This window comes from Corapipo altera, unplaced genomic scaffold, assembly GCF_003945725.1.
Source record: "Corapipo altera isolate COAL_440 unplaced genomic scaffold, ASM394572v1 0, whole genome shotgun sequence".
NCBI classification, from domain to species: Eukaryota; Metazoa; Chordata; class Aves; order Passeriformes; family Pipridae; genus Corapipo; species Corapipo altera.
The window spans coordinates 59,548,117-59,572,368 of record NW_020884872.1 but is presented as its reverse complement, the minus strand read 5'-3'; the positions used below and the strand labels follow the sequence as shown (position 1 = coordinate 59,572,368).

General features: G+C 41.0%; 1 protein-coding gene across 1 annotated transcript; it reads left to right on the top strand.

Moving 5' to 3' along the window:
• The first annotated feature begins 5,075 nt into the window (after positions 1-5,075).
• RGCC (regulator of cell cycle) lies at positions 5,076-18,885 on the top strand. The gene is made up of 5 exons (XM_027649797.1): positions 5,076-5,213; positions 5,392-5,571; positions 15,035-15,142; positions 16,625-16,687; positions 18,298-18,885. Exons 1-5 carry the CDS (start codon positions 5,123-5,125, stop codon positions 18,303-18,305), a joined length of 450 nt encoding a protein of 149 aa, XP_027505598.1. The 5' UTR covers positions 5,076-5,122; the 3' UTR covers positions 18,306-18,885.
• The last annotated feature ends 5,367 nt before the right edge of the window (positions 18,886-24,252 follow it).

Below are 24,252 nucleotides of genomic sequence, written 5' to 3'. Positions count from 1 at the left end.
TTAAGCTGATACCAAGAACATTCAGGGAGTACTTTCCTAAGTACATAAGAAAAGCAATTCATGTTTTCAGTTCCTAGCCTTTGACTGGGACCTGCATGTCTCCTGTAGAGTTAGGATACATTTGGGATGGTATTCCATTTCAGTTTCACTTCCAGTCTTTAGTTTCTGCTGGATGAGAAGTCAGCTCATGCACAAGAAAAATGCTTAGAAATTGAAAACAACAGAAGTCAGCTGGAAACAATACCAGACCTGCATCAAAATTACTATGGACCCAAGTTGAATTGGTAGTATGTACGTATTTTTCATTAAGTAATACTATTCCTTTCATCTTCTCTGAAAAGGCACCCAATGGTTATTTTGAAACTTCTTTATCTCCTATTTACTCACAACCATCCCTCTCCTTACCTGAACTTCTCTCCCTTTCCCTTGTAATGCTCAGCCGAAGTCCCTTGACTCAGAACTTTCAAATTCTTGAGTAGTTTTTCATATCTTTCTGCTGTGGACAGAAGCTCATACTCAACTCACCATTCCAGAAATGTCAATATAGGTTATGATTACACTTTATCAGTTCCAGGGACTTTTAATCCAGCTGCAACAATAGTAATTGAAACTAAACTGCCATAAACATGTTTCAGAGCCAACAACTTATTTAAACACATCCATTAAAAATCCAAGAGCTTCTGCCTCTAGTTACTGAAAGATAGGAAGAGAAAACTGTATGGGCTACATTGTGTTCACATTTAGGAGGTTAATTTGAGAAGCAGAAAATTTAGAAGAGTAGTGAATTCAGGTTTTGACAGAATTCAGCAGGAATATGTACATTTTGCTCACAAAACTACAGCTGTGAGTGGCAGTGAGCGGGTCCATGAGTTTGCATTAGAGAGAGAGAGAAAACCAAAAGGAATTGCATCAGTTTGTAGTAACTTCAGGTTTCAGTTTAAGGTCTATGGAACAGGTTGGGAGAAGATGAAGGAAAATCCTATGAAAGACCTCTGGTAAAAGTTTTTGGTTTTTATTTTGGCAGTTTTTCAAGAGTGATTATATCACTGTGAGTCACTCACTCTTCCCACTGGTGTTGTGGATTGAGCTACAGGACAGCTGGGCTAAATACAAGGCTGTAGCTGATACATAGCTAGCTACAGGCTTGTATTTAGCCCAGCTGTCAGCAAATGAATCAGAACACCTTGGATGGTAGTTAGGTAGCCTACGTAAAATGCATGGCTCATCTCAGCCAAGTTTTAATTAGACAGCTCTCCTCATTACAGAACGAGTTTAGCAATTCACTCACATAGGCAATTGCATGCATGAAGGATAAATTGCAGCATGAAGGATAAAATAGGCTGGAGTGTTAACCACTGTCTCCCTTCAAACAAGCATCCCGAGGGCAGGGTTCTGATGTGCTGAACAGGAAGACAAGTTGTACTGATGATGTTTGGTCTATTTCTGCTCTGTGGCCCAAGGAGTTGGGTTTCCCTGTGTGTCAGTCTGGTTGACACCTGTGCTTTTTCGTCCTCTGGCAGTTTTCATTTTTCTCTTTCACAGATGTCTAAATTTTTGGTTCCCTTGCTTTCCTTCAGCTAAAAGTTTGGTGATGATGGTCTATTTGTCATTCCCAGGTTTTAGATTTAGTATCTACCCTAACAACTTGGTATTGATACTTTTGTAAAGAATTATTATTTTCACAGACTAATAAATACTAAAAGACTTGTGGAAATTATATATTCAAAACTCCAGGCTGCTTCCATGGGCAGAGATCTAGCTCTCTGGCTTTTGTCTAGTATCAATACCAGTGAGAAGACAGATTTAGGTTCCACAAAACATCTTTTACCTGTGGGAACATGGTGCTTACTCAACAGGAATGATATTTTGGGGTATTCTTGCTCTTTGAAGTGGTGCAAATAAATGATTCATTAGACAAAAACTTTTCAGCCATTTTGGACTTGCAGATTCCCCCTTCTGCAGTTCCAGTTTTTGTGTAAGTGCATATGGTGCTGCATATATACTGTGAATTTTAACCTGCTTCCAGTAAATTTCTCTTCCTGTTTTTATTTCCTGTCTTACATGAATGCCTCAGAAGTTGTTCATGGATCTGTAAGCATCTCTGGGTCGTGGTTTGAAAACCACTAGATTAGTCAATCTGCAGCACCAATGCCTCTGTAAACCCCTCCTAGGATTCTGTTTGGTGTCCCAATTTACTCCATGTTTCATTTAGAAAACTAGTACCTTGTGAGCCTTGCAATTTGATTATATGAGAGTGTCTGTTTTAAAAGTCTTTCCCTGAAGCATACTTACAGGCAGGATTTGTTGATTTAAACAGCTGTGTGGTTTACAAGTTTGCGAGGTTAAAAATGCAGTAGGAAACCACTGTAAACATTGTGTCACCAGCTGGGGAGGATCTGGAGACACTGCGTTGAACGGTCAAGAAGAAATTCACTTTAGATACAGTTTGGATAGCGGCCTAGAAAATGGGAGGGATTCAGTAGCTGAGGTTTACATTATAAGTTTTGTTGGATGTTTCTCCCAGTAAACATGAGCAGCCAGGCGTGTCAGCCTGCAGTGTTTCAGGGTACTGCACTGAAAAGTGACTTCTTCATTTTGCCAGACATGGGCTCCTCCTGTTGGCATTAGGGACAAAAATGCAGCTAGTTCAGCAGGAGCATATTGGGGCCTTTCAAGAATATTTATGGATGTGCATGGCTACATGGTCTATGACACAGAACTGATAAGCATAAAAGTCAATCTTTGCTTCTTCCTGTAAGGGCTAATGGTTTATGTGGAAAATTAAAGTTCACCAGCTGAGTCTCAGTTGCATTCAGCAGAATCAAGGCTACTTAGGAGAAAACACAAGTATTTACTGAAAGAAATGTTAAAAGACTCATTTATGGAGCAGTAAGCATGGTCAAGGATTTTTAAGCCCAGATTGTCTTTAAGGAAAGAAGAATGGAAGTTTATGGCATAATTTCTACATTGTGCCTAAAAATTATTCTGAAAATGTCAATTTGAATGCAAAATAATAATTTAAAGAGAATACCGGGGACAAATTCTTATATTACTACAAAGAAGCAATTATTTTTTCCCCCTACCCATCCACTCTCTCCTTTTATTAGCTCCCTGCTCTGAGCCCGTTCAACTCAGTTCAACTGAAAATTACTCACTTTCTTGCAGATTAGTTTTCTGCTGTTCTAGCATGTTGAATTGGCTCAGCAGAAGATGAGACAAACCTGCTCAAAGCACATGCTTTGGTCTAGGCCAGGAGTACAAGAAGGGAGAAGCAGGGCAGGTCATTTCCCTTTTTGTGGCAGCAAGGTCCCAAACAACTCAAGCCCTGTTGTACAGCATCATCCCCCTTTGTGCTCTTTCTTTATGACGTGATCTCAGACCCCTTTCCAAAAAGCTATGAGATTGTTTGATCATCTTTGTGAGAAATAACAGGAAGGGCACAGGAGGACTTCTATCCTTTGGTTATTTTGCCTGTATTCCTCACAAAATGGATAGATTCAAGCCTCAAACATCTTTTGCCCTTAAGTCGCGTCTTTAGACCAAGCACAGGACCAGCGCTTGGCTGGGATGTGTGTGGACAGGTAGGACTGATCACACATTTAGATGCTTGAGCAAAAAAGAACTGACATCAGCTGCAGGGCCAAGTCCTTGTCTTTTTGGGCTGTGAGTTCTACCTAGTTACATACTCAACAGTTCTCCTTTCTGCCTTATGTCTGTTGTCTTTCGTCCTACTCGTGCTATTGATGTCATGCTCTTGTATCTCCTTGTTCCCCACTTTTTAACCTTGCTTTCCATCTGTGACACTATGGTCTTTAAAAAGGATTGTTTGTAGCCACTTTTATTAGCAGAAAGAAAAACAGAGGAAGACGACCAGGGAGGAGGAAGCCACAGAATAAATAACAGTTGAACTTCACCATGAGAACTTCTTTTGATTCACTGCAAAAATAAATAAATGCCTCTATATCAGACAGTAAGGAGAGGTGAATGAATCTGTTTTATTGTCTAGAATATTGTTTTTCTCATATTGTATCTTGCAGGAGCAATGACAGCATGTCTGAAAATGTCAAAAAGTTTTGGAGATATGTTTTTCCTTCCTTCTCCCTGTTCCAGACACTTCTATTCTAACTCTAAATATTCTCATCAACACACAAACATAATTATAGCTCCCGATGCATTCTCGTGGAATAGCACCTGGTGTCTGTTTTCAGTATTTCTGGGTGTAACTAAATATGACAGTCTTCCCCAGTGAGTATTTAACAGAACTGGTATTTTAGCTGGTCAGACAGCTTTCATTTAAAACGAGCAAGAGACAGCACAAGAGCAATAGTCGGTAGCTATGGCATGTACAAACATCAGGTTAACCTGACTTCAGGACAAGTGCTAATATCTTTCTCCTAAGAACAAGGAAAGCACTCCACCGGAGAACGCCCTGGCTGACGCACCTGGGGCCATGGCTCCCTGTGCCCAAGCATTCCTTGCATTTCCACTGCCACCTGCTCCTCTCCTCGGGTCCCCCTTGGAATAAAGTGGCTCAGCTGTCCCCACGGCCGTGTCCACTGCTCACTAACGTATGGAGCAGGGCAATAACCACGGACAGATGCCAGCACAATGCGGTGGGGATGGGGATGGAAGGGACTCTCAGGGTGGCCGAGCAGCAGTTGCATGCCAAGCCACTGGCTCACTCCGAGTGAGCTGCTGCCACCTCGTCCTGCTGTGTGCCCTCGGTCGGGAGCAGCCACGGGGCTGGGTGAGGATGATCCAGCCTTATGTTCCCGTGAGAGTCCCTCCTTGAAGCTGGCTCTGACGCTCGCTGTATCCTTCCTCCGCCAGCAGCCCGGCACACACCCGGTCCCGAAGTTAGCGCACCGGCGTCACCCCGGAGGAGCCCCCATCCCGCTGCCGGGGCGGCGGGCGCAGGACAAGAAGCGACACCTCCCGGCGGTGACTGCGTCGCTAGCCGGGCTCCAGCTGCCCAGACACCCTGGCCGAGCCCCGGGCGTGCCGCTGCCCCCGGCCCCGCACGGCACACCTGCACCGCCCGCGGCACCGCCCCCCGCCCGCCGCTCCGCCACGGCCCGGCCCGGCCGGGCTATAAGAGAGGGCCGGCGGAGCCAGGCGGCTCATGCTGGCGGCGGGAGGCGGTAGCGGCGCTGGGGTATCTCCGCCCGCCGCCGCCATGAAGTCTCCTGCAGCCCAGCGGCCGGCGGGGCAAGGTGGGAGCAGCGGGACGAGGGGGCGGGTGGGACCCCTTCCTTCCTTCCTTCCTTCCTTCCTCCCTTCCTCCCTTCCCTCCCTTTCCTTTCCCTCCGCCGGGGCGGGCGGGGGGGGAATGGGGGGGTCGTGGTGGGGCAGCGCCCATCCCGGTCTGACGGCGCTGCTGCCGCCCGGCAGGGCCGGGGGCGGACGGCGGCGGGGGCCTGGCGGAGGCGCTGGGCGAGTTCGACGCGGTGCTAGCCGAGTTCTCCTGCCCCGCCGGCCGGCGCCGCTTCTACTACGGCGACCACCTGGAGCGCATGAAGCGGCGGAGCAGCGCCAGCGTCAGCGACGGCAGCGGCCTCAGCGACTCCGAGAGTGAGTGTCCGTCGGTCCGTCCGTGCCGGCTGTGCCTGTCCCGAGGGTGGGGGGTGGGCGGGAAGCGACGCTCCAAAGCGGGTGTTAAACCAACACGTCGCCCTCCTTGAGAGAGGCAGGGATCTGGGAGGGAGAAACCCGTCTGTTTCTTTAAAAACAATGCCTTTCGTTAGCGTTTTGGGTAAGAAGTCGCAGGGATGAGAAGTCTGACCCTGCTGGTTTTACTCTGCGGTGTTGAATAGAGGGTAGAGTGGCTGGAGGGGAGCCACATGCAGGGCAGATGAGCGCAAAAAAGCGCTCTACGGGAGAAGGTCGTGCTGCCAGCCGACTGCGGGACACCGGGTGTCCCGGCGTCTGGAGTAAAAGATATCTTAGGTTCGCAGGGACCGTGTATTGTTTCTCGGTAGCCAAAAGTGTCTGTTGAAAGAGAGTGAACTAAAGTGTGCTTTTTACAACAGGTGGAAACACATCCAGATTTCTCGTTAGCTGGATCTATCCATCCAACTGGATGGAATAGGATGGAATAGCGTTATCACTGTTTCAGAGGTGCTAATTTTAAGTTACATTGTGCCCAAGTACAGTAGATGTATATATGAATGGTGTGTGCAGAAAATGGAACAGGGAGGGTGTAGAGCTGCTTTGAGCAAGAAAATATAGAATTGGAACTAAATTGTCTCTAGTTAAATTAGAGAAACGTTCAACCCTTCTTACTGTTTTTAATAATCAGGGAGAGAAAACATCTTTTCTGTTCCAGACAGTGAATCTGGATGGAAACTGCTGTTCTCTTTGGGAACAGTAGGTTACTTTGCCAGAAATAAGTTCTGCTAACAGTGAACAATAGCCAGGTTTTTTAGCTCCTAGGAAGCTTTATGAAACTTATCTATTTAGCAGCTATTTATAATAAGCCTGCTCCTTTTATTTCTATTCTGCCTCTATCAGTTCAGGGACTTAAGAGTCCAGTTCTGTTGACTTAGCGCTAAAACACTAATACTATCTTCCTAGTACTTTAAGCTATGAAAGCATAGCTTCTCCAGGTTATCGGAGCCCTTTATTTCATCGGCATGGATATGATTTATTTCACTGATGGGTAATGTTTTACTTGCCCTGAACATGGATGTCTTGCCTTGCAGTGCCTTTGGGTCTTTTCTGTAGTACGGGGATCAAGGTGGTGTTCTGCTTTTCATGCTGTAGTGGACAAATCACTCCTTGTTAGTATTTCTTTCCCTACAACGAAGATTTGGAAACGTATGCCCAATTTAGTCTGAACACTTGTGTCTTGGATGGCTGGGGGTGTGTATGATGAGATCTGAACTGAAGTTATATGAGCTGTGTTCTAAGTCTGTTAACTTCAGCAGTACAACCCCAGTGTTACTATTTCTTGTGCAGTCTTCCATGTTGTTATATATTAACCTCTCACATACACTTATTGTATCTCATGATAATTTAGACACTTATAATGATAGAGTGAAATACTCCACTGTTTAGAACCCTCAAAAACCCACAAAAAACCCCTCAACCCAATATCAAGAACTTTTTGCATGGATAAAACTATCTGCAGTTACTTAGCATGTCTGCTATAGTTCAGAAAACTTCAACCTCAAAAACTGTTTAAAATTGCTCTGTTAGAATTGACAAGAAAGATCTTTGGAGGAAAATGACGGTGTTCTCTGTCTGGGCAGAAGGCCTGGTGAGAAAACAGCATGCTTGTGTAAGTGGGCAGACCAGATCTTCAGGAAGTTCTGAAAAATAAAAGTCTGTGTCACAAATCTGCACTGATTTAGGCTGAAAAGATTAATGGGTTAGTAGGATAGACAGGATTTAATGACTCTGTACAAAATCCTCAAAGATCTTGTATGAGGAACTTGTCAAGTTTTCGAATTCCATCTGTGCTTGAGTTCCTCCCTTGGTGATGTATCATGTAAAAGGTGGCTCTGGAGAAATCAAAATGACTGTCTTCTGGACACTGGCATATATGGGATCATGAGGGTACACCAGGAGTGTATGAGGATATGTTTAAGGGAAGGGAAACAAAAAAATAGCTAGCTCTCCCCGTTCCTAAAGGCGTCATTCAGTGAAAACAACTTCTGTTTCGAAGTTAGAGTAGTATTAGAGAGGAATTGCAGGTTTATGAGAAGTGCCTTTTATAAATTAGGGTCCAGTGTCTGATGTAATTCAGCTACACCTATTTTAAGAATAGATGCAGAAAGTTTCCTGCTTACCCTGGCTTTTTCTAAATTCATGACCTTGCTCTTCCCATGGTCATGCTTAGGTTAAACGGCACTGCAGGATCAAGGAGAAACTGGGCCAAAAGAGCAAGTTCTGATAATATGAATATGTAGCAATGCAAAAGAAATTCTAACCATATTATCTGCAGATAGTTTGAATGATCTTTTTGTTTATGAAGACTTCGTCTTTGCAAAATCTTATCCAGTGCCAAGACTATTGCAAGTACACTTTGTCATATATGTATAGAACAGTTCAGACTATTGTGTTTTAGTACTATCTGTTGTTTGTTGTTTAATCCTCCTAACTGATGTGGTGTGGCTGAAGGTTAGGTGTATGTATCTTTTGGCCACTCCTGCAGTGCTATCTTTTCAGTCAGGGATGGAACTGTAAGGGGAGGAAACACTTTTTAAACTGTTGCAACTGTTTGTTTCAGTGCCCCTGAATCAGCCTTAAATTCAACTTTATGAGAAGCTAGTAATAGATGTCAAGTGATTGAACAATACTGCACAGTAGGGTAAGGTAAACCTTCTCTCTCCTGGGGTTTCTGTCCCGAGGATGAGCCCATTTAATTTAACAGAAAAATTAACAAAAGATCTCTATCAATGTAGTTAATCCTTCAAATATTGCTTTTATCCTTAAAATCTCTTGAGAAGGTAGCTCCAAAAATACTAATTTAAATTCTTACATTACATATTTCAGGCTCTTAAGAAAAAGTATGATTTTGAAGACTCTACTGTGGAAAATGGGTATGAGAGTACTTTGTTCTCCTGCATCTTGTCCTGTTATTTGACTAAATGATCTTTGGATGAGGTCTGGCTTGGCTGTGGTTAAATATTGTACGTACCAGAATGGACTCAAGACCTTACAGTATCAGAAAGGCTTGTGTGTGCAGATGTCCGTGATGATCTTGGCCTACAAGTATTACATTAACCACAACAGCTGATTGGGTCAGTGCTGGAAATCTTGATGCAACTGAGGAGTTACTCCAGCATTCTTGAGTTGCTGGACTGTGAGTACTGGCTATGTTTCAACGTGATGTATTCAAATGAATGGAAGTATAGCAGCTTCATACTTTAGGTTATTAATCATGCTGGAACTTCTAAGTTGAGGAACACTTTATAACTCTTTGCTATTTACAGCCTATGTTGATTGTGCTAGATTTGTGCTAGAGTGTGCTGTTGTGGCAAAAGCCACTACCGTAGATGCAGCTATATTGATGCACTCTTACAGGTAGCATTTTCTTCTTATGTCAGGATAAGCTTGGGAAGAAGAGTGCTGGCTTGCCTGTCTAAATTGCATGTCAGTCAGTGCATTGTGCTAGCTCAGTATGTGGCAATGTCAGGACAGTTTTCCAAATTTAGGCTTAGGATAATGAATGGAAAGTTGGACTTTATGAGAGGTTGAGAAGGGAAACACTTCAGTATTTCTTGTGCCAAAGTTACAATAACACTGAAAAGCTAAATCAGTCTGTTTTTGTGCTCTCAGAAATGTTTCACACTTGTAGCTCTGTGTTTGCTTGATAAAGGTTCATCTTCCAGCCTCTCTGTTAAAAGCATTGAAAAATAAATGCACCAATTCAATTTTTGCACTCATACAGCCTGCAGTGTTCCTTCATAGTTACTTTCAGAACTGTGTAAATGTTTTCTAAGCCATACTCCCTGGCTTTTGAGCACAACAAAGAAGTCCTGAGTGCATCTAGAGCTCTTAATTTTATAATTTAAAAATCAAGTAGGTGCAAGTTTATTAAGGGGTTGAACAAGATCTGTTAACACTGAGTGCCTGGTGTAGTGCAAGGATTTGTGATTACACGCCATGGATGTCTCCATCTGCTTGTACTAATGCCTATGTTATCTAGAGCTGAAGCACTCACCCTGAAAAGCCTATTTACGTTGGCAATCTTGTAATATGTGGATGTAAAGAAGGTAAAGAAAAAGGCAACAGAAATGAATGAAGACATAAAATAGTTTTTGAATGATTAAATAGACTGGGACAGTCAGGCTAAAGAAGAGATCCCTTGGGTGGGGACAAACTAGTCTTCTGGAAAATCCTAAGTGACTGCTACCTCACCAGTATGAGGAAATAAAATTAAATTAACATGTTTAAAAAAAAAAGGGTGTTATTTCTTTCGTGGTGAACAGATAAACTGTAAAATATATTGCCTTAAGGTATCATGGATATTAAAAGTTCACATACTCAAAAATAACTAGATAAAATCACAGCAGGAGGGATGGGGCCATTGTGGTCTGCTTAGGCTGATGCTACTGCTGTCTCAGAAAAGATACTAATATGTGCTCTACAAGAATTTGGTAGAGCTTATCTTGAAATTATCAGCGTGTGACTGCACCACTCTTAAGCTCTTCTATAGGCATCTGCTATGAGTTACTGTGAAAGACAGGATGTAGAAGTAGATGGGGCTTTGGTCTTTGTAGCAAATCCCAGTATAATGAAGAAGGAACCTTAGGAGGAGGTAGATTGTGTCTGTGAACTTCCAATGGCCTGTCTCAAACAAGAAGGCAGTATTTATAATGAAAGAAATGAAGTGAGACTCTTATGGAGAAATAACCTTTTATTAAATGATCTGAGAAATTATTAAATTAAGAAACTGTTGAATTACTGATATGTCCAAGGGGAAGAAAAATCAGAAGTTTCAGATGCATAGCCTTCTCTCTAGGTATTTCAGTATACTGAGAAATGTGCTTTTTTCTTACCACTCTAGCATTTCTGTTGCTCTTACTCATTAGAAAGGAAGATTAGTAAGGGGGAAGGTTGGAGTTGGAAACGCAGCCTTGTAGAGTGTAAGCGTGGCAGGGAATTGGAAAGGTAAACTTTGTATATAATGAGAAAATATGTTTTGTGTATATCATGATCTGAATTTCTGGCTTCCTAGATCACTTTCTTGTAAGTATGTGATTTGAAATCTTTTAAGTAATGAAGCTTAGATGTGTCGATAGTGAAAAGGTGTTTTTGTCAGTCTGGGACCAGATGTTCATTAGCTAGGCAAAAACCCCACAAAAATAAACAATGCAGCCAGCTGTAACTGTGATTAGATAAAAACAAACACTATCCTTGAGGGCTGCAACATATGTGTTGTAGAACAAGTTCTTTGTATCATGAATATTTCTCACTTCTACTGGTGGCATTACAGTTTCCTGATTTTCTCTTATTTTATTAGCAAGTAGGCTATGTTCTAACTAGGAATTAGTTTTGCAGTCTATTCATTAAATTCTGTGCTACTATTTTATAATAAATTCATAGTTTGCAGACACTTGAGTGGAATTTTAAAGCTCCTCTCTGAAAGCTTTAGGGTTGTGCTTTATTATTCTCCTCTAAAACTTTCCCATTGAAAACTGCAGTAAAAGTTTTACTTCCAATGCTCTTTAAAATTATCTTGAACTATGGTACTAGAAAGAGCATAATATTAAAGAAGTTATACAGCTGAACTTTTCCAATTGAAATGAAAAGTTTGATGTTTTCCTCCTTCAGTTAATTACTGCCCAGAACCAATCAATTGCTCATTTCATGAGGACATTCTATATTTACATGGTGTTGCCCTGTTTTTCTTTTTTTGTGGTTTAACCGTATATTGGAACAGGAAAGGTCAATACTAACTACAGAGTACTCTGCCAAAGTAAAATACAGCCATATTTATTCCTACCCCCTAATTTTGTAGCTATTGGCTTAGTATGACTGATGTAAATGAACTCAGTAACTTAACTCTCAGATTTTAAGGCCTTTTTTTAAAGAGACAATTTGAGTGTTTTTTAAAACAGTGGAAGGGGCATAGTTTATATATATGCACAGGGACTAGAATCAAAGTGCAAAGTGAAAAATAAGTAGTGAATGATAAACTTGCAGTGGGAGAGAAGGAGCTGGATGAGGAAAGACAGCAGCAATGAGATCCTTGGCATTAGCCTCTGTTTACTGGGTTGCAGAGGATGTTGTATTTGTGTAGCAGTGGAACCCTTCCAAGGGCCATTATTGGAGGTGAATGAGCAAATCTTGGCCATGGCAGCTGGTAGAGGGCAAGGACTGAAGTGTCCTTTTCCCAGAGCTTTCAGCTCTACAGCCACTCTTTGCCAAACCAGATATTTTTCTGCAATGGATGTCCCAAGTATTTTTTTAACAGTACATTGTTTTCAGCAGTTATAGTGACCTTGATTGTGGAGTCAATGCATTCCTCCTTGTACCACCAGAACTTTGGGTGCTTGGTGCTGTGTGTAAGCCACAGCTAGTAGCTCAAGTATGTTTTTGCTTTGAGAAAGTTTCAGGAAAATTTCAATAGTCCATCAGAAGATAACACTGTTCTGTGAAAATATTTTACCTTTTGAAACTCGAAGAAAAACATTCAGGTATTTAAAGCAACAGTTCTGTTTTGTTTTATCTTTGCCCAGTTGTAAATATTTCCCAGCACGATGTTTGTGGAAGCCAGTATGAAATAACATTTTCTGGTGTCCATACATTGCAAAGTGAGCAGTGAGTACTTTGAACTACTTAGAGAAGGAACATGGAGAGAAAACCACAAAACGTGTCAGAGGTCACTGCTAGGTTGGATGTGTACATGGATATAAAGAAAGAATTGTGTGAATAGTTTGTGGCCAATTTTAATGGCTTACTAAGGCTTTTGCAATATGAGTTGCCCTCACAAACATTCACAGAAAGAAGCTTTTATTCCAGTTCTAGATAAGAACGACTGTGGCTTTGGATTTTGTGTGTGAGAAGGATTGATTTGCAATATAAATCCCTAGCATCACTACATTTGGTGTCTGGATTCTAGTAGCATAAACTCCACATTAAAAGTATGCTCAGTTTTGTAGTCTTTGTTCTCTGGATTATTTTTTATTAATTCAATGAGCTGTAAAACCTTTGAAATATGAAATAATTTGCAAGTTTTTGTTCTCCTTTTTTCAAATACATAACCTGGAGGGTGTTTTATCTTTGGTCTGTTTTGTCAGTGTTTCAGTGAGTTACAGTCTTGGCTACAGCACTGTTTGTGTGAGGAGCTGTTTATTACAAGTTACTTGGCTTTTTGGTGATGGTGGGGGTTTTGTCCTGAACAGCTAGAATTTTTGATTCTATGTTTCTTGGTCACTTGGGCTTGCATCTTGGCTGAAAAGAAGTGTAGTTTTAGTAGGAAATCTGTAAGCTGATTTCAGGAGGGAATACCTTTAATGGAGAGAAAGTAACACTTAGTGTACAGGGTTCATGCTGCATAATAGTACAGGACTGGTGACACTCATCATTGCAGAGCAGTGTTAGATTATTTTTTTTTTTTACCCCTTAAGTTATTTTTTGTTTTTAGGAGCCACTTTTAAAATGGCTTCCTTTTCCCATTTTTTTCTAACTAAAGTTATCTCAATTCTGCTGTATTCATCGAATCTTTCTTGTATCTGAAGTTTCAAGTAGATTGGTTTGGATCTACTCAAATTTGGAGAGAACAGGCACTTCTTAAGAGTGAAGATAAAGAAATTACAATTAAAAGATTGCATGAAGAAACACACTTTTCTTTATAAACAAGAAATACCAACTGGTGGCTGATTTGGTGGCAGTGGTCCCAGGCAACAGATGTCAGTCACATCATCACTCATGTTTGCATGGTGCTGTGGGTAGCATGTGTGTTTGCCAGAACACGGTCAGAGCTGATTGCAGAGCAAACTGAAAGATACAGTACAATGGTGGACCAAAATGCATGTGAAGGAGGGAAGTGTTCCAGGTTGAAGCTTTTCACAAAGGCATTTTCAGCATATGTTGTAACATAGGTAGGCTTGGAAGCCAGCACAGAAGAAACAAATCAGCTTGCGGCTGAGGAGAGATCTGACAGGCTTCGTGGGTGCAGTCGTCTGGTCTGATTTGTCACTGTAACTGTATGCTCCTGTGGAAGGTGGTCTTGTGCTGGTGGGGACAGCAGGCTAGAGGAGGTGTGGGGTATGGACACACACTCTTCTTCCCAAAGATGGTGGAACTTGCAGTGAAGGAGTAGTCTGCAAGAGGATGGTCTTGTTGTTTGATACCTGGAAACATCATGGCAATGTTCAGTGGAGGTGTAGATGTTCAGATTTTGGCAAGGCAAGCTGTGGTCCTGCTCCCTTTTGCTATTTCAGCAAGACATCCTTAATTTAACTGAGGTAGTCATCTCCTGGTATAGGACAGGTATCCAAGGAAGTGTGACAGTTCTTCCTTGAATGGACTTAATGCTGCAGTGCGACCACCTTCTAGGCTCCATAGACAAATGCTGCATGTGCTGCAGGGAGGCGGAATTGCCTCAATGGTAAGCAGTGGTAGTTACCACCCCATGTAATAAGACATAATTTATGTCGTAGGAAATGTACCAAATAAATAGAGACCACTGACATGTTCGTGTTACAATGGTTTCTTTTTATACAACTACAGTTTTCAGACCACTGGCTTAAAACTACAGAACTAGCAGCTTTAGCGTCTCTAGCACAATGACAATTCCTCCTTCCAGTGGAGCCATGACTAATACTTTGTGTGCACTATGCATCATGGAACTGGTTATATGAAAAAAGACAAGGTAAAGATACTTTTTGATACTTTTGAAACTTAAGGCCTTGTCTAAAATACAAGAACATCAAAATGATATTGGAACTTTTCCTGTTGCTTTCCAGGGCATATAAATCTTTCTTTGAAAGATGACTTTAAATAAGATTGCAGAATATCTTGTGTACTGATGTACTGCTTCATGAACTCCAGAGAGTCACAGAATAAAAGAAAATGAAAAGAGGCTGTAGATCTAAAGCAGCAGAGTAATGTATGGAGAAATGGGTGCATTTACTTTGAGAGCAACACTAAATATATTCTCCATTCTGGGAGGCTGTCCTTTTCCTGGAGCTCTCTATTCAGCTTTTTTATATAACTTTTGCAAAGTTTAGGTAACAAAATTTCCTAGGATATTGTGAGTTAAATGGATCCTACCAGGTCTAATTTAGCTGATGTGGGATAATTGTCATTCCTATGATATTTTTCAAATGATGCTGACTTCAGGGAAAGCTAACACTTTACATACTGGGGGTGAGGACAGAGCCTAGAACTGCTTGCTTTTTAACAGTAGGAGTGGGAACAACAGCCTTCAACAATACAGAATTTATTTATTTATTCCTCTAATTTTGAAGTCTGTAGATTTCAGTTCAATAGACCATATAGGAAAGGCCCCACTTCTGATTTCAATTATGTTGCAAAATTGCAGATGTTAAATTTGCTTTATAATGTTACTTTTTAACAGGTGCAGATTCACTCTACAGAAATAGTTTCAGTCTCAGTGATGAAAAACTCAACTCTCCAACTGCATCTACTCCAAGCTTGCCATCTCCATCTGTAACGCCATGTAAAGGTATGCTTATTTTTAACCATTGGCATTTTCTTCCTCAACTTCTTTCTGTGAGCCAGGATTCATGCTTACACGGACTTTATTTTTTTTTTTAATGATAATAAAACTAAGGATTACTGTTGAACACATCTCAGATCCAGGTATTATTGTCTGGATTCTAAGTGGCAGTAGGTTGCTGTATCTGCACTTCTTTGCAGGTGACCTGGCAACTCTTTTTTGGTTTTGAAACACTGAGCTAAAGAAAATTACGGTTTTCTACCTGATAAGGATTAATTGTAAAACTTACATAACAGTTATATTATTAACTTGTGTTACTTCTTTACTGAAGCAACTAAGTAGCTTGTGTCCCACCTGCTATAAAAACACTTAGACTGAATGCAGGGGTAGAGGGACTCCTCTGAAGCCCTATGCTGCTATTTAAGTTAACAAAATTACCCAGATCCATATAGACCTTTGCACTGCTGATACAAGCCTCCTTTGAAGCTATGCTGTTTCAAAGTGGCTTCTGTCTTGCAGTTGATGTAACTTCCCGTGACAGTGTTTCATTCAGATTAACTTGGATTAACTCTAGAGCAGACATATCAATAAATGAACACATATGTATGTACTACATGGTGCTTTCATTACAACTAGTCTTCTCATATGAATGTTGAATAGCCTTTCACGCTTTCATGTCTTTTCCACAGTGACCAGTCACGAAAAAACAAGTTAAATGCTTTCTTTTCAATTAGCATGATACTAGGAAGAAATAACGAGTAATAGTTAATATGAAGTAGCGAAAGAGTTCAGTTAAACTGAAAGGAAATACTTGGCAAGGAATTACACTAAAGGTCAAGATGTTGTTCCTGTTGAGAAGACAGAAAGACAGAAATAGAGTTGGAAACTAGCTTATAATAGACCACAGAAATGAAGATTAGAAAAATAAGGAAGCCACTTGTAGCAAAACTAGATTGAATGGAACCAGTGGTGTCAGGAGTGAAAACTTTGGATGTTTGGTTCCAAATTCATAGTGTATGGACTAAGATCAAAGGATCTGACAGGACAAACCATTGATACTGACATGATTTTAGGAGGCTGAGATTTGAGTTGGACTGGGAGGTAATTGGCTGGGGTTTTGTTTGTGCAATGCATACAGTATCTGAATAGATTAAATGAGGAAGATGCCCACAGTAGCAAGGGCATGGATTAGTTGACATATAGCTTTTTTTTCTTCACTTCAACCTCTGCTTTTCAAGGAAACTAAACAAAGGACTGCTTCGTGTTGCTTCTGTCCAATGGAAAACTATGAAAGCTAGAATTTCAATTCAGTCTCCCCTGTTGTCTAAGTGTATTTGGACATTGCAGCAACCTTATTGAACTTGACTGACAATAATCCACAGCATGTTAGATACCACTGAAAATGATTTGGATGACTGTGTGGTTCCAGTGTTTCTTCTAGCCAGGGAAATATAGCATGTCTAAGCAGTATTGGCTCTTATTTTGCAGCAAAGCTTGGAGACACAAAAGAACTGGAGGACTTCATTGCTGATCTTGACAGAACACTAGCAAGTAAGTAGATTTTTATTAGTAAGTTGCATGTCAGTTGGTACTGTGAAAGAGTGATGAAAGCCAATGACCAAGGGAAAAATAGAAATAGTTTATATAGTGCAGTTTTATTTTAGTTTACTAGTCTTATGGATCATTGTGTATAAGAAGGTGAAAGAGCCTAAATTCAGATCTTTGCCTGAATGTTCAAGGCATGCAGTTCAAGGCAATGAACCCCTGTCTCCACCTCTGAGGCAGCTGTAATTCACCACTCCTTGTCAGTGTACAGATCAAGTAAACATCACTTTCCTAAATACTCAAAACTCAGCTAAAAAGTGGGGATTTGTTCCTTCATTATAAAGCTAAATAACAGGAGGAATAACAATAGGTGAGGAAAACATTTCTATTCTGGACTTTGCTTTATGAAAGAATTGAGGAGTCAGATAACTGTATCTATTGACCTAAACTAAATGTCAAAATCCTGTTTGTACTTGTCTTTACCACAAATGGAATTTAGATCACATTTTCTCTCACTATCTAGAAATTGTATCTTCCAGTCACAGTAATGGATTCTTCATTATGATTTTTAAAGAAAAAAAAAAAACAAACTAAAAAACTGGCCACCTATTGCCAGCCAGTTACTCTGCCTAGTCTTTTTGCTTCTTCCTCTGCTGTTGTAAACATAAAATATGTGTTTGTTTTGTGTTTTGGTATGTTTGTTTGTTTTGTGTGCAACTAAGCTATAGAGCCCAAACTAACAAATTGTAGGAGTAGACCTAAATAGCAGCATAAACAAAGTCTTCTCAAACTATGAACTGAGAGTTTCATATATTCATTAGGTATTTTCCCTTCCCTGTATTTCTTGAAGACCCAGACTTAATTCAAGACACCTGCCCTTATGAGCTTCCTACTTCCTTGCTGTCTTACTTGTATCTTAATCCTGGTTTCACTTCTCTTATTTAAAATATACTTCTAGTTTCTTGTCTTCTGTCATGGATGTGTGCTTGAGGGAACTCCATCTTTCCCACTGAGTTTTAATTGACTGCTCTTCCGAAAAAAAAAAATAAATCTGAGTTTTTGAAGGTTTGTGTAGGACAATGAAACCCTAAAGCAGTAAATATTTACATTGCTGTATCTTACACAGCCACATTGCAACTAACTCTTAAGGGACTGCCTATAGTATATAGATTTTGGTTTTTTCCCTTGCAAGGCGTGTCAAAGATGAGGGCAGAAACTACCACCTGATCTAGTGTTTTAGTGGTTTTTTGGTGTGGTTTTTTCAATACCAACTAAACAAATCTCTAGGGATTTTAGCAGAGCCTCATTTGTACAGTGAGGAGGTCCAACTTCTATCTGATATTTTATATCATCACATTTTTGAGGAGTTGTATTTGTATGCTTGAGGTTACATAGAACTTTGTACAGATACCTTTTCAAGCCTAAGGCATTTGTTAGAACAGTACTTGCCTTATATTTTTACACACTAGCATTTCAACTTTCATATTAATTTAAAAAAGACATAATTTGGCCTGTCAGGCAGTCTAGCAACCTGGGCGTAGATGGGTGTCTGGTGTGTCAACAGCATGCAATCTTATTCAATTTAGAATGTAATGATATATCTTCTTTATTTTCAGGTATGTGAAATTAATTTTTGGCACTGTGCTTGCCTGTGGGTGTCCTCTGAAGGATAAGTGACATCAGTGCCTGAGAACTGCTGCCCTTGTCTGGTAACTTTGCTCCCCAAGATACTCACCTTCTGCACATAACCTTTGTAAACTCCTACAAGTATTTAACTGTGGTGATACCAGTTTTTTTTTATGTTGCAGCAGATGGAATAAGATAACTTAAATGTTACAGCTCTATTTTGCTTTAAAATATAGTTTAAATTGTAATTTAAAGTTGCTTTTATGCAAATATATTTGTAATTTTATATAGTTGAGAACTTTAATGCTTTTTTCCATTATAATATATTTTTATATGCAAATAAATCCTGAACTGGAATCTGGATGTCTGGAAGCTTCCTATGTACATGACAACTCTGAAACATAAGTACAAATTAAACTCTTATTGAAAACAACATACTTTAAAATATCTAGAAAAAGGTGTATTTCCTGTCTGGCAAAATTTGTTATGCTAGTTTTATGTGATTGCTTAAATAAGAGAATTTTGTACTGTGTAAAATTAATGCAATTGGAAAAATAATAAAACTGGTCAAACTGTTACTTCAGATTTGCTTTAATACAAATTAATAACAGTGAGTTATTAAAGATTTGGACAAAAACACGTATTTTAAACTTTATGTAAAAGCTAGCTTTAAAATTGCAGACCATTTGACATGAAGGACTAGTTGGGAGGTCAGATATTTGGCCCATCAGTTTAAAGGTATGGAGGTCCTGTAGCACCAAGAAAATACTTAAGTGTCTGAGTGTTTTTGATACCAGACCCTTGGGTCCAGAACAGTCAAGCACTCTAAGAAGACTTCCTGGACATCAGTGTTATGCTGAAAGAGGAATGGTTAACCTGGATTTTCACAAGAACCTGATTCTTTCCATATGCATTAGGCACTGGAGATGTCATTGTGACCTCTCATCCAGCTGCTGCAGGCTTTACACTTGGCTCTGCTGTCTGAGCTGTGCATACGGTTGCTTTCCAGTCCGCTCAGACCATGTGAGCTGGGCTTGTTTGAACTCCAGCTCTTATTTTGACCAAAGCAGTCTCATGACCAGTTGCATGAGTGCTTCAGTTACTGTGACCCCTTGGTCTGTTATCTTTGCATGTGTCTGGAGTGTGTATGTACCTGTGGCACAGCTCAGGGGACTTTAAAGGATAGATTTGGACCTGCCTTCTGCAAGTTGGAGAAAACCTACTGTGTATTTCCTGATGGGAATGCTGTAAGAATGGTGCAGATCTGTCTCCCTGGTTTTCAGATTTCCTAAAAGTTGAACAAAATACTTGGGTTTATTAAACACCATATGATTTTTTTCTGTTCTATTCATTGGTAAGAGAAATTCTGAACTTGATACATTTTAATCTGTCTGAAATAACCTTGATGTGGCTGTGTGGGTTTTTTCCTTCTTTCAGGCAGAAGGGCAATGTCAAGTGGAGGGGTGTGTGGTGGAGTGTGTTTTTGAAGACTAAAAACTCCTTTTGGCATTTCCTACTGCTGAAAAGATTCCATTGGTAAATTGTCCCTTAGTATAGAAGTGGAGTAAACTCATTTAGGAGGATAAAGTTTCATGTCTGCTATAGGTTAACTTCAGATCTGTGAACTAAGGTGGGATGACTCAGATTTGAGACAGTGATGTGCTTTTGCTTGCTCTGGGTCCTTCTCATAGGCTCCTGCGCTGCAGGAAACCCTTTATTAGCAGTGAAAATTCACTGCTACTCTACTGTAAACACACAGAAGCAAATATTCCTTTTTGCTGCCTCTGTGGAACTGAGAGGGGAACCTGACCCTCCTCCCCCATCCCAGATGTGAAGGGATGTGTTGCTCTGCAAAGCCAGCATGCAGGATTCCTCTGGCTGGTGTAGGACTTGCTGTTAAATGTAGACATGCTGTGCCTTTCAGCAGGAGCAGAGGGAAGGGGAACCAGGACAGCAGACACAAGCTTGTGCTTTTCTTTTAAGAAACATCATTTGCATAAGGCATGTTTTTAAAGCTGCTTGAATAGCAAGAGCAGTTTTGGTTGGTTTTCTACATTTTAATCCTTATTGTTAGCATGAACAGTGGAGTGGTGGTGAGTGCATGATACCATCCTGAAGGCAGAGTACCCTGACTTTGTGTGTGTTAAATAAGCCATGAGTTTCAGAGGAGGCCACTTCAAGCGATCATGAGGTGAGGGGGAATGGACAGCTGTTTGCATCTCTGTTTCTATTATTTGAGGCATTGAGGATGAGTTTTCCACTTAATTTCTGCATGTTCAGATGTTGCTTGATCCTGTTGAATACCCCGTGCCTGTAATCAGTATTTAAAGTTGGATATCTCCCTTTATTGAGTGAAATCACCAAATTAGTACAGTACTTTGGAATGGCAGTATTTTGTCCTTACAGACACACAATTTTGAAGATTTTTCCATTACAAGCAAAGATTTAAAGCGTGAGGCGTGTTCCTCATTTTGTCTAGCATCAGTTGGTGATGGAGCTGGGGATTAAGTCACCATCTGCTTGAGGTTTTTTTAATCTTATTTGTGCATGAACAGGTGGGGACTTCTTGCTTATACAGCAGTTCTGGAGATCATCAACTGCAAAATCTGGGAGTGTCTTTTGTGGAGCTGTTTATCTGAATTCCCTCCAGTTTATGTTCAATTTTGAACATCTTGCTGTGTCAGAAGGAAGGCACTAATGTAGATGTCATTTCACTGGAGTATGCATATGACTTAAGTTCATCATCTGATTACATATGGCCCTGAGAAATGCATTGCTAGAAAAGGTTTCTGCAACACTATCCCTAGTGAACATTACTGGAGATTGCATTGTCCTAATGGGCCTGGCTGACTTTTTAATCCTTGTTTTGACCTCAGTCTTGTGCTGTGATGCTGAATTTGAATTCAAAAGAGAGTCTCAGCACTGTCGTGCCAACACCACACACCCAGAAATGGAAACAAGCAGCTTAGACTAAGCAGATGCATTGTCACAGCTTAAGGTGTGTGAGGTGAGGTGCAACAATTATTTGCACGTATGCTTTTTACCTACCGCAAATTCCAGGTTAACTGGATTAGTTTAAGCCTCCATCACCGAGGCTTGAGTCAATGTATCTTATCTTGGGTTTGCTATTAACTGCCTGTGTCCTTGGTGCCATCACCCAGGCTCAGCTGATATGTAGTAACACATTATGCTTGGTAACCTTAATAAGAGAGAGAGAGACAAGACAAAGGAGGAATTTATGTTTTTTCCTTGGCTGCACATGCGTCTGTAAGCCACTATTGATGCACTGACAGACAACTGAGTTTTTGGGAGGGAGGAGAACTGTTTTGCGTTGGCAGTGACAGAACTTGCTTATAGGGAAGGGCTCTACCCCTACTGGCTCCCACAGCCTGTTGTCCTGGTGATTCTTCCCCTTCTTTGTTACTGTTACACACTTTTCAGTAGACCCAGCATGGGTCTCTAGCAGAACTCTGGAGCTCGACTCAGGTGGACCCAGCTGACTATCCAGGTGGTATTTGCACTGCACTGGAGCCCATCGTATGTGAGACTTTGTTTATCTGGAGGTGCCTATGTGTGTTAGACATGACATCTGCTAGACTGTTGGAAGGAAACTTCCAACGTTGTGATGTTTGGAAGCAAAGCCAATATGACTGCAGCAGCTCTTGAATTTAATCCAGCTCTGCATACTAACGGCATGAACTCCACATTCTCAATGGGAGAAAATTGTGTTTTCTATGTTACTTTCTACATTACTGACTTCCTTGCAGCCTGGCTAACCGCTCGGGCTGTCTAAATAACTTCACTAAAATGTAAGATGATCCTGGCTGCTATACCTCATCAGCTTAGACTTGTAAACCCGATCTTTTCAAGGTCCTTTTTTTTTTTTCTTACAGATTCAAAGCTGTCAGTTAAATGCTGTAGATCGACCTATTAAAATAGGCCTGTCAATAAAAAGGGACCTGAGTGCTTTGGTTGCTTTTACTCTTTCACATCTACATTTTGAAAACTAAAATGTTTATCAGTTCAGGTTTTTAAAAACTACAGTCTGTGCCTCCATTCTCCCAAGGCATCAGAGCTCACTGGCTTCTCTAAGAGGCCTGAGGATGCTTAAATGGGCTTCAGCCTGGAAGTGAGTGTTGCCTTCTCCAAAGCACATAGCTGTAACACTGATTACCATCCTTTGGTTCTGTTCATATAATGTATTTCAGATGAGTATGTTTAATTAAAAACATTACCCTTGTCTCAAAATAACCAATTGCAGTATTTTGATACATATTCAGTCTTCACAGTTCCAATAAAAAAAAAAATCCTGCTAGTGCATCACATCAGGTCAGGATCAATTTCACCTAATTTGGGCACTTACCTAAAACACTGAAGTTAGGATGTTGCCCTTGGCTCCTTCAATAGCCATCACAGGAAGGAGAGGGGGGCTGAATTATCCTCTAATGATGGTCCTTTGCTGCAACGAATACTCTAAAAGAGTACAATTAAGCAGATTTTGCTCTTGGGCTTCTTAATCCACTGACCAAAGAAAAGTGTATATGTCAAAATTAACCTGCTTACAATGGGCCTTAGAGTGTAGCAGCTTGTGGAGCCAGAAGAGCAGAGGGAAAACTGCCCAGCTGCCCAGGGTTACCGGTGTTTGAGGCTTTGCATCACATTGTGCAAACATGGGAGCTTGCTTCTGCCCTCAGATTTGGGGAATGGCACTGCTGGGCCATGCAGGTAGGTGCTGGGACCACAGCCTGGGCACTGAGCCCTCATGAGATGTCACAGGATAAGCCCACAGGAACTAATGTGGTATGAAGCAGAGCTGCCAGAATGATCTGGAGGAGAAGTGTACCTTGCCACTGCACTGCCTACTGATTCCCTGTGTCAGGCAGGGTGGGAAACTCTAGTCACCTCACTGGGCAGGACCAAGGAAATAATGAAGTGTCTCAGGTTGGTGCTTGAGTCTCACAATGCTGACCTCCAGACATCTGCCCTTTATGCACCCTCGGAACATGCCCTCTCTTGTCTTACACCACTCTTTGCCAGTGTTCTGCATCCACAGCCCAGCTGAAGGGCCTTACCTGCCCACCCCATGCTCAAAGTCAGGTCAGCTGTGCTTGTGTAGCAGGATGTCTGGAGCCTTTGTTGTTTGTTTGATATCTTGTTTTGTTTAAATATTCTAGGGTGATGCCAGTGGCTATCTCAGCTTCACACAATTTCCAGGTTTATTATCCATAATATGTGGCTTAATGGCTGAGGACTGAATGGATGCCGCTGAGGTCCATGGCAAAATTTGCCGGTAGGCTGGGATTTAACTCTGTGGCTGGGCTGATGGCTCTGTCAGCTCTCCACAAAGTCTTACAAATTTGGTGTTATGTCACCTTTCTTGTGCAACAAAAATAGGAGTTTCTGAACACTATTTAAAACATCTAAGGAGACATTTAGCTTAATATCTAGGTTAAAACTGAGTGAATGGTTGTGCTGTCCTCTGCTTTTTCTCCATCTCTCTTAGAAGCAAAGTGGTTCATGAGGGTGGTTGGGACTTTTTCCCTCTGTGGGACTTGACAGCAGGGTTGTGCTAAGAGCTTAAACCCACTAATATTTTGCACTTTCAGGCTGTGACTTCAGTGGACTCTCATGCAGAGTTAAGGCTCTGATCTTGGCAATCTGTCTCCATAGACTAGTTCTCAAGGCTGTGTATAGTTTAGTAGCTTTATGCTCTTGGAAAACTGATTTATGAGCAGTAGCTTTATGTTTGTTTATGTGTAGAGTTTATGATGTGAAAAAAACCCCATGTTTTTCTTAGGGGCCAAACAGAACAGCTCAGCTCTCAGTCACCAAATAGCATCCCAGGTATTTTATTTTGCTGACAGCTGGTACAATGCACTGCTAATACAACAGTAGTTACTACACATTAGCAGCTATATGTTTGCTGTCTCAAAGCACTTTGGCAT

Bases quoted from the DNA above. Each gene is read 5' to 3' on its own strand.
- RGCC (XM_027649797.1), top strand. From the start codon at position 5,123: ATGCTGGCGGCGGGAGGCGGTAGCGGCGCTGGGGTATCTCCGCCCGCC. The intron at 5,214-5,391 runs GTGGGAGCAGCG...GCCGCCCGGCAG, and splicing joins CCAGCGGCCGGCGGGGCAAG to GGCCGGGGGCGGACGGCGGC. The intron at 15,143-16,624 runs GTATGCTTATTT...CTTATTTTGCAG, and splicing joins ATCTGTAACGCCATGTAAAG to CAAAGCTTGGAGACACAAAA.